General features: G+C 40.2%; 1 protein-coding gene across 4 annotated transcripts in view; it reads left to right on the forward strand.

The window, feature by feature from the left end:
- Positions 1-16,417, forward strand: part of TMEM245 (transmembrane protein 245) — a 98,442-nt gene that overhangs the window by 48,651 nt on the left and 33,374 nt on the right. For all 4 annotated transcript variants that reach the window (XM_032307537.1, XM_032307539.1, XM_032307538.1 and 1 more), the window contains 4 exons: positions 84-166; positions 3,115-3,205; positions 10,859-10,957; positions 13,179-13,310. In XM_032307537.1, coding sequence (XP_032163428.1) covers positions 84-166; positions 3,115-3,205; positions 10,859-10,957; positions 13,179-13,310 — 405 coding nt within the window. The remainder of the gene's footprint in view (positions 1-83; positions 167-3,114; positions 3,206-10,858; positions 10,958-13,178; positions 13,311-16,417) is intronic.

Consider the following 16,417-nt stretch of genomic DNA (forward strand, 5'->3'; position numbering starts at 1 on the left):
GTTCCAATAACAGTGTAGAAAAATAAATGTTAAATTGGGCTTATTTTTTATTGAGATTCTTTTCTCTCCTATCCGTAACACAGGTGCATCAAGAGAGTGTACACATGATTGAAGTCACAAGCAATTTGATTAATGAGACTCTAGCAAATCACCCTGAGTGGGCAAAGTAAGAATGTTATTTTGGCAAAAATAGAAATGGATGCCCTAGGTTTAGTATCTGTTTTCACAAAATGATCTTAATTGATGCAGCTAATTGGGAAGAAAGATTTGATGAATGTTGACATTTTTGCATAAGAATGTCATGTTTTGGGGGATGGTGGGAGAGGGATGTACATAAGATTTGGGGAACAGTTTATGGTCAATGCCTTTATATTTGAAATGAGATTTACAGTTTATAATATGTTTATGATCGGCAAAGCACTTTCACCGACCGTGTGTTCTGTGTTCCTCACAGTGACTGAGGTAATTGGAGAGACTGTCCCCGTTTCATACATAGGAAATCAGGATCAAAAGTTAAGCAAATTGAGATAATCCCCCAGTGGCAGAGTTAGCAGTGTTTCCACCTTGTATCTTTTTTTTTTTTTTAAAGATTTATTTATTTTAGAGAAAGAGCTGAGCTAGAAGAGGGGTAGAGGGAGATAGGGAGGGAGAGAATCCCAAGCAGATTAGCAGCTGAGTGTGGAGCCCAATGCGGGGCTTGATTTCACTACCCTGAAATCATGACCTGAGCTGAAACCGAGTCAAATGCTTAACGGACTGAGTCATCCGAGGGCTCTCACATTGTATCATTTTGGAGGCAAGGTTGGCAATCTGTGGCTCAGGGTGAAATCCAGCCACCTGTTTCTGTAAAGTTTTTTTTTGTTTTGTTTTATTTTTGTTGTTGTTCTTGTTTTTTAAAGATTTTGCTTATTTATTGGTTAGAGAGAGAGAGCACAAGCAGGGGTAATGGCAGGCAGAGGGAGAAGCAGGCTTCCTACTGAGCAAGGAACCAATACAGGACTCCATCCCAGGACCCCAGGATCATGACCTGAGCTGAAGACAGACACTTCACTGGCTGAGCCACCCAGGCGTCTCTGTAATTTATCAGGCCTAGTAGGCACTTGTTAGTCATTAAAGATCTATTCAAATACTAATGTGAATTCTCATACTTTAACACTCGAGGTTATAATTTTCCCCATAAAATGTCGTACCAGATAATTGAAAATATTCAGCAGTTTCTTCAAAGCACTGATGAACTAGAATAATTTAAAAACTACTTAATTTTTTCCCAAATCCCACCTCTATTTAAAGATCTCAATTTCCTGTTCATATCTTCATACTTAGATTATTACATTTGTAATCATCTCTAAAGTTTTGTCTTAACTTGCTGAGAAATATTTGAGAATTTGCCAGATGTTTCAGAAATACTTTATTTGGAGTATAGGAAGAACTGGTTAATATTAAAGATTGAAACCGTACCAATTTGAAGTTGCACTTTCTAATGTATCCAGAATGTCTGGAGGATGTTGTTTATCGAGGGGATATGCTTCTGGAAAAGATACAAAGCGCACTTGCTGATATTGCGCAGTCACAACTGAAGACAATGAGTGGTACCCATAATCAGTCTCTTCCAGACTCCTAGAACCGGTATCTACCATGTGGCTGAGAAAAGAGTTATTTCAGTGCCATTAAGAATTCTGCATCAAACTTAGATGTAAGCCTTACCAACAGTTACAGAAACATTAAGCACTATGACACGTTACCTTTTTAGCTATTTTTTAATAGTCTTCTATTTTCACTCTTGATAAGTAAGCCTCTAAAACTGCGATTGAACCAGCTTTAAACCATCATTATACCATCATTTTTTATTATTGAAATGAAATTATTGAGGTAGATATTGCATTAATGGTTATAATATAATTAAACAGATGTACTTTAAAATTCTTTAAAAAAAAGTCTTTTTCTTTGGTTGAAAACAAGTGCTTTCCTAGGTATCATTACATTTTGTTAGTGGCAGTTGGCTTTCTCTTTAGGACCATCTTTCTCTCTCTCTTACACAAATACACACGCAAGCTAGCTATCACTTCCAATTTACTATATAAAGTACTACAAGGATATAAAACCGCTGTAAGTCGAGAATGTTGTGTATTTGACTTGACTCTTTCCCATAAGCCAGCTTTGTAATGTGTGTCATAGTTAGGCCTCAGGAAAGTTTTTAGTTACTGCTTGCCTTGGCCTTTGGGCATCACTTGTGGATAGTTGAAATCAGGACTATTCAGTTTGTGAATGTCAACATCTGTAGTGTACAACCCTCTGAGGTACAATTTAAAGAATGTATGAGGGGTGCTTGGATGGCTCAGTTGGCTAAGGGTCTGCCTTTGGCTCAGGTCATGATCTCGGGATCCTGGGATCAAGTCCTGTGTCAGGACTCCCTACTCAGTGTGGAGTCTGCTTCTCCCTCTCCCTCTGCCCTTCCTCCTTCTTGTGTGAGTGCTCTCTCTCTTTATCTCAAATAAATAAGATCTTAATACAGAATACATGAAGATATTTCTCCTTCGGAAAGCACTAGGCATATGAAACGTGTTATTGATTAAGGCAGATGGTACAGCCTGCTTAACAGGATAGTGGGAAGGCCGTCTCTCATGGCATGAAGAGAAGTTTTTTCTTTCTCAGTTCTTTACTCAGTTCTTAGATCAACGTGTATGAGAATCACTTTCAGAGCTCATTAGGGTCCTGGTTGCTGGGCCCCAGCCCTGTTTCTTTTTCAGTAGGTCTGGACCTGGGCCCAAGAGTTTGCATGTCTAACACGTTTCTGAGCAGCCCTGATGCTGGAATAAGGCTGGTGCTGAATAAGGCAGATGATCCAGGATATGTATGGGCAGAGAAACCAGGCAGAGCAGAATGAAAGGGAGGTTGTGGGGAAAGTGGGTCTAAAAGTTAAGGAGAGCTTGAACAGCCTCTCAATTGGTAGAATTAAGTGTTAGTCAAGGATTCCTGCATGGGATTCATTTGTATCCTCGTGTGATGACTGATTAGTAATTTGTCAGTTACTGATTGTTTAAATACATGGACTATTGACATAGTCCACTAAAAATGTATTAGTTTTAATTTTTTCTTTCTTTTATTTTAAATTAGTTGGCTTCCTGAGGCACAAGTAGTCCAAAGAGCCCTCAATTCTGCAGCTAACAACGTGTACCAGTATGGAAGAGAATGGATAACACACAAGGTAAGAGAAGAGCCTCTCTCTGCAAGGTCTTCATTGGTAGGGGCCTCCCTTTGATGAAGTGTAAATGGAGATTCTCTTTAGAACAGTTTCTGTTTTTGAAATATGCTTAAATCTAGAGGTCAACAAGAAACATACAATGAAAGTAAACTTTCTGGAAGATTGTATTTAACGGTGCTAGTAGCCTGAACAGAGAGGTTGGTCCTTTGCTTCTTGCTCAAGGTAGATACTCATTATTTGTGCTCTAGGACAGAATGATCATTAAGATTGGGTGGTCAAATAAGACTTTGTGGAGAAAGAAATGGTTGTTAGCAAATATTAAATATTACTATCTGCTGGTGACTGTCGTTGGCAGTTTCCAGTTTGTTTCATTTAATCTTTCTAAGAAATTTGCAGTAGTCTAAATTGTTTGGCCCATTTTGCAGAGGAAGAAACAGGCTTAGCAAGGCTAAGTAAATTCCCAGTGGTCATGTAGTGAATGGCAGAGCTTGGTTTCAAACTGAAGACTGCTTGTAAATCCCTTGGTTGTTTCTGCTGTAGCCGCTGGAAGAGCACGACTGGAACTGGGCTAGGTGCTTTGCTGTGGCAGTTGAGATAAACCGTGAAGGATTGAATGATAGGTTTTCAAGAGGAGTGTTCATGTGAGCCAAGATACAGAGGTGGAAGTGTGCTTGAGGAGATTAGCTTGTCTGAAGCTTTGTGGAAGGAAATGAAGGATAGAGGATAAGGCACAATTACTGCAGGTAAGGGTCCGTTTCTGTGATACAAAAGTGGGATTACCCTCCCCCACAATATTACCTATGGGAAAGAAGGTAATTTGGAATTTTAGTATATTGAAGTAGTTAGGAACATCTACGGATTAACAAGATTTGTTGCAGTGAGATGTATGTTCAGGAAAAAAGTATTGGTATATGATTCCTTGTTTAAAATTCAATAACAGGGGTGCCTGGGTGGCTCAGTGGGTTAAGCTTCTGCCTTCTGCTCAGGTCGTCATCTCAGGGTCCTGGGATCAAGCCCCGCATTGGGCTCTCTGCTCAGAGAGGAGGCTGCTTCCCTCCCTCTCTCTGCCTGCCTCTCTGCCTACTTGAGATCTCCCTCTCTGTGTCAAATAAAATTTAATAACAAAAGTCTCAAAAAGAAAGTTATCTTAAAAATTACAGTGTATACATGTGTATAGTAATCTAACCTAAGAATGGAATTGTGGTTGAGTAAAAAGTTAAAAGATGGGGCGCCTGGGTGGCTCAGTGGCTTAAGCCGCTGCCTTCGGCTCAGGTCATGATCTCAGGGTCCTGGGATCGAGTCCCGCATCAGGCTCTCTGCTCAGCAGGGAGACTGCTTCCTCCTCTCTCTCTCTCTCTGCCTGCCTCTCTGTCTACTTGTAATCTCTGTCAAATAACTAAATAAATCTTTAAAAAAAAAGAGAAAAAAAAAGTTAAAAGAAAGATCTGTGTAACTGATTTTCTTGAGTCCATGGCAGGTGACCTAATCGAATGCCACATGGAAGTCTTTAAAAGATAAGTTTATGGGTATAGCTCTCCTAACTATCATAGAAGATCCAGCCAGCCATTGCAAAAGCATTTTAGACTTCTAGAGCCGTATTGGCTGACTTACTCTGCTGAAAGCAGAACATTTAGTTTTTTTGGTTTTTCTATTTGAGTTCTGGAATTCTTAACCTATTTGGGAAGAGCTGGAGAAATGTGCCTAAGATTTTATAGAAATAACTTTCAGATTACTTAGAAGTTATGTTTGAAACCTTTTACCCAAGCCTCGAAAGGAAAGACAGTTGAAGAGAGATGGGTCTTGCTAACAAAGGTTGTAACAATTCATCATCCTGATTTGGAAGGCAGGGGGATAATATCTAAAACCAATCATTGACTATCCATTGACTGATGAATGGATAAGCAAAATGAGGTATATCTAAATGGTGGAGTATTATTTGGCCATAAAAGGGAAGGAAGCACTGATACATTCTACCATGTGGATGAACCTTGAAAACGTTATGCTGAGCAAAAGAAGCAGTCAAAGTAGATTCGTATGATTCCATTTATATGAAATGTCCAGAAGAGGTATATCTACAGAAAAAGAGAATAGAGTAATGGTTTCCAAGGGTAGGGGAGATTTAGTGAAATTAGGGAGTGATTGCTAAGGAGTATGGAGGTTCTTTTTGGGGTAATGAAAATGTTCCAAAATAGGTATTGGTGATGGTCACATAGCTCTGAATATACTACAAGAAACTATTGAATTGTACACAGAAGTGGGTGAATTATAAGGTGTGTGAATGATCTCAATAAAGTTGTTTTTTAAAAAGAACCATTGAGGCTCCTGGGTGGCTCAGTTGGTTAAGGGTCTGCCTTCGGCTCAGGTCATGATCCCAGGGTCCTAGGATCAAGTCCCACAATGGGCTCCCTGCTCAGCTGGGAGCCTGCTTCTCCCTCTACATGCCGCTCCTCCTGCTTGTGCTCGCACCCTCTCCTTCTCCCTCTCTGTCAAATAAATAAATAAAATCTTAAAAAAGAAAAAACCCTAAAAACCATTGAAATTGTAGAAGTTGAAATGTAGAAATACTAAGATTCCTTTATTTATTTTAGAATTTTAGAGAGAGCAAGCTCAGAGTGGGGAGGGGGAGGGGAAAAGGGATGGAGAGTGACAGAGGGAAAAGGCGAGGGAGAGAGAGAGAATCCCACCCAGGCTTCTTGCTGGAGTGGGGAGCCCAGTGTGGGGCTTGAGCCCACAACCCTGAGATCATTACTGGAGCCAAGATCAAAAATTGGATGCTTAACCTACTGAGCCACCCAGGTACCTCTGTAGGGCTTGATTTTCTAATAAGCTCAGATCTCAACCAACTAACAATCATGAGAGAATTGGGTCCCAAGAGCTAAAGTATAAAAAGGGATAAAGCTAGAATAAGAGGTCATACTCAGAAAAGGTAGAGATTTTTAGGGTATGTGTAGGTATGAACAGAGAAGGTTTCTGTCTACCTGCCCCAGTCTGCCTTTTCAGCCTTATCTCTTATATCCTCCATGCCTTATAGTACCCAGATTTGCTACTTTGCTCTTACTCAAATCTAGTTTACTTTCTTCATTGGACATCCTTGCTTGAGCTAACCTTTCTGCTTAATAATGTTCTTTCCAAAATTTATACCTAGAGGTGCTGCCCTGAGACAGTAGGAAAATTAGTCCTGAATGGGTTTTCACTGTCCCTTCTCCCATGCCTAGAATGAAGGAAGTGACAGCCAATCCACAAATGTGCCAGGCACTGTTCTAAGTTCTGGGGAAAAGCAGTAGACCAGAAAGAGTTGCCACCCTCCTGGAACTTATTCTGAGAGGAGGAGGAGACAGACACGAAACATGTCAAGAAGTAACCATATTTGTTCTAGAAGTGTTGTGACCAGGTAATGTAAAGTGACTCAGAGCGATGCCTTAGCTAGAATGCCAGAGAATGTCTCTGAGAAGGTAATGCTTTCACCAAGACTGGGAAAGGAATGTTTCAAGTTGAGGGCATAGAAAATTCCAAGGCTCTGAGGTAGCATCAGTCTTGGTTGAAGGAAAGAAAGAAGGCCAACATGGCTGGAATGGGGGTTGTAGTGACAGGATGAGCCATAGGTGATGATAAGAAGTTGGGATTTTATTTTAGCTACAAAGATATATATGGGTTTAAAGCAGAAAGGGACATGACCTGATTTAGGATATTGAAAGCTCATTCTGGCCTCTTTATTGGGAGTGATGGGCAGGAATGGAGAAGGCAGGGGTCTGGCTAAAAGAATATTATTCCAGTAGTCCAGGGGAGATGTTGATGACGTGGACTAGGATGGTAGAGGTGGGAAATGAGAGAAGTCGTCACATTTGGTATATACTTTTGAGGTGGATCTGACAGAAATTATTCATGGATTGGATACGGAGTGAAAAGGAAGGAAGTTTTTGGTTAGCCCACCTGGAAGGGTAACCACTGTGCCACTGTGCCACTTCCCGAGGTGGTGGGGGTGGGACCGGGGAGAGGCAGGATTACAGAGAAATGGAGCTGTAGTTCTGTTTGGGGTGTGTTAAGTTAGAGAACCCTAGCAGATATCTAAGTCAAAGCATCAGAAAAGGCCACTGAACGTACATAGATGGGGCTCCGGGGAGATGGTCTGGGCTGTAGGTGGAAGTTCGAATGTTGTCAGATAGTATCTGTCACTCTACCCAGCAGGAGAGATGAACTGTGTTCGTTTGGTAGGGCTGCCATCACAAAGTACCACAGGCTCGGTGCTCAGACAACAGAAATTTACTTTCTTATGGTTCTACAGGCTGGAAGTCCAAGATCAAGCAAGGTGTTGTGGGATTGATTTCTTTTGAGGCATCTCTCCTCAGCTAATGACTGTGTCTTTTTCACATGGTCTTCTGTCTGTGTGTGTCTGTCTCCTAATCTCTTTTTATAAGGACACCAGTCATACTGGATTATGGCCCACCCTGATGGCTTCCTTTTAACTTAGTTACTTCTTTAAAGACCTTGTCTCAAGTACAGTTACATTCCGAGGCACTGGGGGGTCAGGATCTCAATGTAAGAATTTAGGAGGGACACAGTTGATACTATAACATGGCCAAAGGAGACAGACAGAAGAGGACCAAAGATAGATTTCTGGAGCACTTACGCTTTTGAAGGTCCCAGAAGCAAGCCGACAGGGAAGATTGAGGAGGAGTAGCCTGTGGGAGGAACCACCTGTGTCTGTCGTAGAGGCTGAGAGAAGATACTTCAAGAAAGACTTGGTCAGGTGTGGCAAATGCTGTCAAGGTTCCAAGCAAGATGAGAACAGAGAATTGCCCATTGATTCCCCATCCCCATGTTATAGAGGAGGTTATTCGCCATAAGTGAGCACAGCTCTCAGATGGCATCCTGCCTACTCCTAGTTAGTGCTTCATCGTCTTCCATATGCAAAGAGCATCTCCTACACCACTAACAATATCTGTGCTCTGGTGAGTCCTCTGATAGCAGTGCTGTTGCCATCAGGCCCCATGCTCTCTGGCCTCGTCTTCCTTATGGCTTGTGCTATATACTGTAACATTAAAACAAGATGGTGTTCTAGGTCTGTGATGTTCTGCTGTGGTTGGCAGCACCACAAGTTTCAAATGATGCTGAATCCTGCCTTCAAAGTCGTGGTGTTGTAGAGTTACTCACTGTCGTGCTGTGATAAAGGGGATCTGGGTTTGAGCTAGTGCTTTATTTCAGCGAAGGCCACTGTGCCAGCGCCTAGACTAGGGGCTTTTCTGGTTCAAGAAGGATCTCAGAAACTGAGCAGACAATGGCAGAAAGAGTTGGTAGCAGAAGGTCTGTGAGTATCTGACTGTCATGCTACTTAAAAGACAACTTTCAAGTAATTAAAGGAAATTAGACTGGGGTAATTGTGACTTATATTTTGGGCAGTTTGCTGTGTTAGGTGTTCTTTGTTCATAGGTTTTAGATACTGTAGTTGAAAGAGTATTAGAGTTTTAAATCCTACCTCTGCCAGTTAGCTGCCTGACCTTGGGCCTGTCATGGGTCCTTTCTAAATTTGCTAGCTCATCTTGAAAGAACAAAGGTGATAAAAACTTTTTTCTTCCTAACTCTTGGGGGTTTTGTAAAAATCACATAATGTAAGGGAAAGTCATTTGTAAATTGTAAAATGCTGTGCAAAGGTAAATGGTTTTTATTATATTCACTCATTTGTGTTTGGTTTTTGAATAAGTAAAATATAAAGGAAAACATTGGGCAGATATTTTTGCATCCAATATGTCTAAAAACTGGTTCAGATATCTGTAAGGACAGTGTCAAGAGAGCAAAAGGTGTGGATAGGACACACAAAAGAAAATACACATTGAAAACCAACATGGGGGGCGCCTGGGTGGCTCAGTGGGTTAAGCCGCTGCCTTCGGCTCAGGTCATGATCTCTGGGTCCTGGGATTGAGTCCTGCATCGGGCTCTCTGCTCAGCAGGAAGCCTGCTTCTCTCTCTCTCTCTCTGCCTGCCTCTCTGCCTACTTGTAATCTCTCTCTGTCAAATAAATAAATAAATCTTAAAAAAAAAAAAAAAAAGAAAAAAGAAAACCAACATGGAGGAATGGTCACTCTTGTAGCTGAAGAAGAAAAGTAAAAATAATTGGCTCTAGTTTTACACCAATTAAATTACCTAATAGCTTATCTGTCCATAAGGCTTTGGAAGAATTGGTTTATTCATACGATATTGGAAAATATTAACTGGTACAATCCCTATAGAAGACCGTTCAGCAATGCATAGCAGGAACCTTTAGTAAAGTGCCTCTTTCCTCTGATTCTTGAACATTTATCTTACTATTAGTAATAAGAAAAAAATTGTGTGCAAGGATGTTCAATGCAGTGTTACTTGTGACATTAAAAATTGGAAATCATCTCTGTATTCCTTTATCGGGTAAAATAATACCCAAACTTAATGAACGGGGGTGCTTGGCTCGCTTATTTGATAGAGCGTGCGACTCTTGATCTTGGGATTGGGAGTTGAAACCCCCAAGTTGGGCGTAGAGATTACTTAAAAATAAAAAATCTTAAAAAAAGGAAAAACTTGTGAACTAAAATGTTACCATTAAAAATGAAGATGAAGGTTAGTGATGAAGAATTCTAAATTATTATCTATAAATGGGCAGAAAGTTGCAGAGGATATGGAAAAGTAGAAACAGTTATGCTAAGAAAGTGAGACTACAAATTAGTATTTATCTTTTAAAAAATGTCTTTGAGGCACCTGGTTGGCTCCAGTCGTGATCTCAGGGTCATGGGACTGAGCCCCTGTGAGTCACTGCATGGGGCATGGAGCCTGCTTAAAATTCTCTCTCTCTCTCTCTCTTTCTCACTCTCTCTCTCTCAAATAAATAAATTTTTTACTGTTATGTTGTGGTTTTAATAACAAAACATGGGGTTTTATAATGAATAATTGTCCTCAAAGTTATCTTGTCTTACTGTACTTGATTCCCAGAAACACCACCAGTCTAATTAGTCATAACTCTGAGACCTGATGTCTCTCAGCAAACTATAGGAAATATTTGTGTTTATAGCTATGGTCCTAAAATTTTACTTAAAGTTCTGTGGTAATTTTTTTTAAAGATTTTATTTATTTATTTGACAGAGAGAGATTACAGGTAGGCTGAGAGGGAGTCAGGGGGCAGGGGCAGAAAGCAGGCTCCCTGCTGAGCAGAGAGCCTGATGTGGGGCTCAATCCCAGGACCCTGGGATCATAACCTGAGACTAAGGCAGAGACTTAACCCACTGAGCCACCCAGGCACTCCTAGTTCTGTGGTAATTCTTATACTGGTGATAAATGTAACATGAGCTTTCTGTGTAATAGATGAACATTTGAGCCACATCCAACAGACTTTTCTCTGAGCAGATAAGACTTGCTAAGTCAGTGATCATGGCTTCATATGTACTGTTCTCTAACAACCTGAAGTAACCCCCTCAGATACCCAAAAATAGAAGCAAAAAGGCAAGAAAGGCAAGGAAATTCGCTAGGAATATTGAAGAGTAGAGTTTAAGAAAAGATCATAAGGTGACTAGAGGCCATTAAATAATCTGGAACATTTTAGTTTGATTTGGAACAAATGTAAAGACCTAGCATGAATTAATTTTACTGGATTTTTGTCTGAAATATTAAATCAGATCATATCTGTATCTCTTCCAGCTTCATAAAATTCTGGGAGATAAGGTGAACAATACTGCTGTAATTGAAAAGCAAGTACTAGAACTTTGGGACAGATTGTATCATTCTTGGTTTGTAAAGGTAAGTTATTTTATTAGAGAATTTCAGTCGCAAACTATAAAGTCCTTTTATTTTACAGACTCATTGACTAGATAGATGTTAATTAGGTAGATATTAACATTAGGATGTTATTTATTGAAATTCTTAAGTTAAAGGTCCCAAACTTCAGGTCACTGAAAGTCCCCTTGAATTGATGGTTTATCGGCATGCAGAGCCCAGCAGTCCCTGTGACGTCGTGTTTTTCATCCTGTGTTCATTATCATCAACAGCATCTTACCTCATTGTGTAGAATTGCAACGTGTAAACCATGTATATAATGTTAACTTTTCTTTTTTTTTTTTTTTTAAAGATTTTATTTATTTATTTGACAGAGAGAGATCACAAGTAGGCAGAGAGGCAGGCAGAGAGAGAGAGGAGGAAGCAGGCTCCCTGCTGAGCAGAGAGCCCGATGCGGGACTCGATCCCAGGACTCTGAGATCATGACCTGAGCCGAAGGCAGCGGCCCAACCCACTGAGCCACCCAGGCACCCTATAATGTTAACTTTTCTAATGGCCACTTAAAACATGAAAAGTAAACAGGTGAAATTAATTTTAGTATTTCACTTACCCCAGCATACCCCCAATATATTATCATTTCAGTATGCAAACAAGTAGAAAAAAATCTTAGTGAGATATTTTATATCCTTTTTTTTTTTTTTTCTTACAAGCCTTGGAAACTTGGTGTATGTTTTATACTAATGCCGTTTTTGGACTCTCCAGTTTTTGGACTAGTTCCATTTTAAGTGCTAATAGCCACATGTGATTAGTGGCTACTGGTTGAGATAGTACAGGTCTAGACTTTTTTTTTTCCTTAAAGGAGGTAAATAGAATAGATCCAAAAGTTTAGAGAACTCGATTTTTAATCACCTTTACCTGTTACTTGTGCTGATATACCCTTACTTCAGAAATTATGATGGAAAATAATACCATTTTCCACTAAACATAAAAATGCTGGTTTGGAGAGCAGCTGGTTGTGTGGGGTCATGCCGTACACGGGGTTGGCAGGGCCTGTGGGCCTCCAGGAGCAGGGCTGTGGGAGATGACTGTCCAGTGGGGAAGGAGGTAGAGAACCAGACAAGTTGGTGGTCAGTTTTCACAGGGTTGGCAGTAAGGAGAGGAGCATGTATAGATCAACCTCTTCACTTGGGGTGGAAGGGAGGAAAGCTCAATTTCAAATTTGAACTTGTTGCTCAGTGACCAGTTTTTACTCTTCCCCTGGGACGAATTGAGGGAACAGTGTTTGTTTTTGTGAGTTTCAGAGTGGAGGTTAAAACTGACTGTAGAATTTGTAACTATTATACAGTTATTTGCTGAAGAACCGGTCGATTGGAAAGGTGTCCTTTTCCTCTGCTAATTCTGGGGCTTCTGGTCACAAACAGCATTTTCTATGCGTCACCTCCTTTAAAAAGCTTCATTTTATGGTCCAGGAAGGTCAGTGTTTTGAAAGCATAGATTTATAAGCAGGCAGATGTATTCCTTTCTTTATGTCTTTTACTAGGACCTGAAGTCTTCATTGCATAATGAAGAGTGGTATCACTGTACTGTTAGCAAAAGTGTCAGAATGCAAACAAAATATTAAGAAACTACTTCGGTTTCTAAATGTTAACCTCACGAGTCACTGTGTTTATTCATCTCTCTTCCAAATTTAATTATTCCTGTGTTCTTGTCATTGTAATTGCCTTCCATATAGAGTTTGATTTGCTCCCTGTTCTTGTTTCTTCTTCATCTTTCCCTGCTTTGTTGAGATATAATTGACATATAACATTGTATTAGTTTTCGGTGTCCTGTATGTTCTCTCCTCTTGCTGTTTTTATCTTGTGTGGAAGACTGATAAGGGAGATGAGGAAAGGAAAAAAGCAAAGTGGTAGACCCCCCAAAAAGGTAGAGGGTTGAAAAGAAAAAAGAGAGTAAATGCTGTGTTGGTGTACAGTGGTACAAATTGAGGGATAAAGTGTGTTCACAGCTATATTTAGGAAGAGACCATTTGAGCTAGGCTAACACATAGTACTGAGAAGGTAAACAGAAAAATACAGTTCAGGTCTCTAGGTGGAGTTCTTAGTTGATTTCTTAAATAATGCAAAATTTTTCACCCTTGAGTAACTATTAAAGTGCCCAAGTGGATCTAAACCGAAATGGGTTATTTATACTTTTCCTGTTTTGGCCGAAGATAGAGATGTCTCATCTGAACCATTTTGTTCCGTAGAACGTAACGCACTCTGGAAGGCACAAAGGACAGAAGATGCATATAAGTCGTCAGAATAGCTGGCTGGGAGACATCCTGGACTGGCAGGATATCGCTTCCTTTGTTCACGAGAACATTGAGACATTTCTTTCGGTAAGAAGTAGTATTTTTAGTTTAACTGGACTTAGAAATAAAAATAGAAATTCTAACTTCCAGTTTTCCCTGCACCCTCAGAGGCCTTTGGTTACCCTGTTTTTAATGCCATGACATTTACAATTTTGAGAGTTCTAAATGCACTAGAAGGATGTCCAAAGGCCATAGGCCTCAGGATAAGTAGTTCCCTGGTGGCTGAAGAGTCACTGATTAGTGCTGAGTCAGGAAGCGAGTGTGCAGTGTTGTAGACTCCCATTCTGAGATACAAGTACCCCGTCCTCTTAGGCTGACTAGAAAGTCCCCAGGATGGAACCCTGGAGAGAAAACGGCCTTTTGGTGGGCAGGGTCTTAGGTAGATGGTGATATGGTTCCCTTTACATTGGAGAGACTGGATGTTCTTCAGCCCACTCTCCTGACGTACCACCTACCTCTGCCTTGTGTGCCAAAGGGTCAAAGGCAGCAAGGGGCCACTCTTGGTCCCACAGCGTGTTTTGTAAACATGTCTTGGCATGTGGCTTTTCACTGAGAGGAGTTTTCTTGTGAATAGACTCATGACTTTCATCAACCTAACAAAAGTTGAAGTTTGCAATGCTAGATTTTTAATTTTTTTAATTTTTTTTAATTTTTAAGTAAGCTCTACCACCAAAGCAGGGCTCAGACTCAAAACCCTGAGGTCGTGAGTCATACACTACCAACCAAGGCAGCCAGTGCCCTGCAATGCTAGATTTTTTTAAATTTAATTTTTATCAAACTAATAGATGATCATAGTGGAGAGTCAAAAATATTTTTTTTAGCAAAAAATAACATTAACCTGCTTTGTGCTTCCCCATTTCAGTCTCATTTTCTAGAAACAGCTGTCAATTCTTTTAGCTTTCTTTGGATATTTACCTCTAAATTTCCAAAATAACCTGTTGGTCTTTCTTGGTTTTACAATTTTGGTATTATATTTTGGCTTCCTGATATGGAAGATGAAGATGAAGATGTGATTTTGAAATCTCCCCATGCTTTCTTATACCACTTTTGGGGTTTTCTTATAACTCCTTTGGTTCTTCCCCCCGCCTGCCCCCGTCCCTGCGCTCACACTTGCCCTTCCTCCCATGCACTTAATATAGCTGTCGCAGTTGGGAATTAAATCTAGAAATTCATGTCCTTCAGTTCTAAGACTTTATGGTTTTGATAGTCTCCTCCCTGTTTCCTCTAGTCCAATGGCCATGAAACTTTTTGGTCTGAAGATTCCAGAGTATTTGTTTTTGTGGGTTCTGTTGATTATTATTGTATCAGCAGTTAAAACTGAGAACTTTAAAAATATATATTAATTCACTAAAAATAACATTACATATTAATGTAACACATTTCTTATATCTGCAAAGCAACCTTTTTCCAAAACAAAAAATAATTTTTTAATATATGTATTCTCTCAGATATTTAGTATTTATTTATTTTTAAAAAAGATTTTATTTATTTATGTGACAGATGGAGATCACAAGTAGGCAGAGAAGCAGGCAGAGAGAGAGGAGGAAGCAGGCTCCCCGCTGAGCAGATAGCCCAATGTGGGGCTCGATCCCAGGACCTGGGATCACGACTTAAGCGAAAGGCAGAGGCCCCAACCTACTGAGCCACCCAGGTGCCCCCCAAAATAATTTTTTTTAAAGATTTTATTTATTTATTTGTCATAGAGAGAGAGAGCACAAGCAGGGAGCATCAGGCAGAGGGAGAAGCAGGCTCCCCACTGAGCAAGGAGCCTGATGCAGGGCTCAATCCTGGGACCCTAGATTCACGACCTGAGCCGAAGGCAGGTACTTACCTGATTGAGACACCCGGGCATCTCCAAAACAAAAAATAATTTAGTGAGAAGGGTGGCTTTCTTTTATATTTTTGTAAATCTGTTTAATGTCTGGATTCTCACACTTGCTTCTATATTCAGTCAGTCGGAATACATTGTTTTGATTGAAATATATGAACAAAATCTAGCCTCATACGGATATGTAGTTGGAAAAGTGGAGAGTCTTTTAATAGCCTTTTCAGATAATTTTGGTTCTTCTTTCATACTACACCAAAACTCAACAAATGGTATTTCTTAAAGGTTAGTTGCAGTGTGGAATTTGAAACCATATCAGTAAATTTTTTGCACTGTATTATATTAAAGCCCATTGATCTGTCTTGTTAGAAATCAGCGTTTTACTCTTGCATGTTTTTGTGATATGCACTGGTCATTTAGAATATTGGTTCACTGATTTTTGTACATCATCTAAATTATCAGCACACATTCTTACAGAGTATAAAATAATCACATTCTTTTTTTTTTTTTTTTAAAGATTTTTTTATTTATTTGTCAGAGAGAGAGAGGGAGAGAGAGCAAGCACAGGCCGACAGAATGGCAGGCAGAGGCAGAGGGAGAAGCAGGCTCCCCGCCGAGCAAGGAGCCCGATGTGGGACTTGATCCCAGGACGCTGGGATCATGACCTGAGCCGAAGGCAGCTGCTCAACCAACTGAGCCACCCAGGCATCCCAAACAGTCACATTCTTAATATTACTACCTATTTCATCAGAAAAAAATCTTAAGGTGTGGAGGTCAACCCTTGATCAGATTTTTTATTCCTGCCTTCATACTTGTAATAGACAACAGCTTTCACATTCTGAACCTTTCTGCCTAATCCCCTTGGGTACACAGAAAGGTTACTTTTTTTTTTTTTTTAATAAATATTTTATTTATTTATTTGACAGAGATCACAAGTAGGCAGAGAGGGAGAGGGAGAGAGAGGAGGAAGCAGGCTCCCCGCAGAGCAGAGAGCCCGATGTGGAGCTCGATCCCAGGACCCTGGGATCACGACCCAAGCTGAAGGCAGCGGCTTTAACCCACTGAGCCACCCAGGCGCCCCAGAAAGGTTACTTGATTGTTGTTGGAGAACTGGCAGTCTACAATTAATGTATTCAGTTAATTTCTTAAGAATCACCACAGAGTATTTCCTATCAGTGTGACCCAGAAAGTATTTAAAATTTTTTTGAAAAAAATTCCAAAATGACAGAAGCCCCCAAAAGAATGCATGTAAAAATCACAAGTAAGGGCATTGTTGATTTGTTTCTTGTAATCAGTGGTGGTATTCATT

The sequence above is a fragment of the Mustela erminea genome, chromosome 12 (genome assembly GCF_009829155.1).
Source record: "Mustela erminea isolate mMusErm1 chromosome 12, mMusErm1.Pri, whole genome shotgun sequence".
Taxonomy (NCBI): Eukaryota; Metazoa; Chordata; class Mammalia; order Carnivora; family Mustelidae; genus Mustela; species Mustela erminea.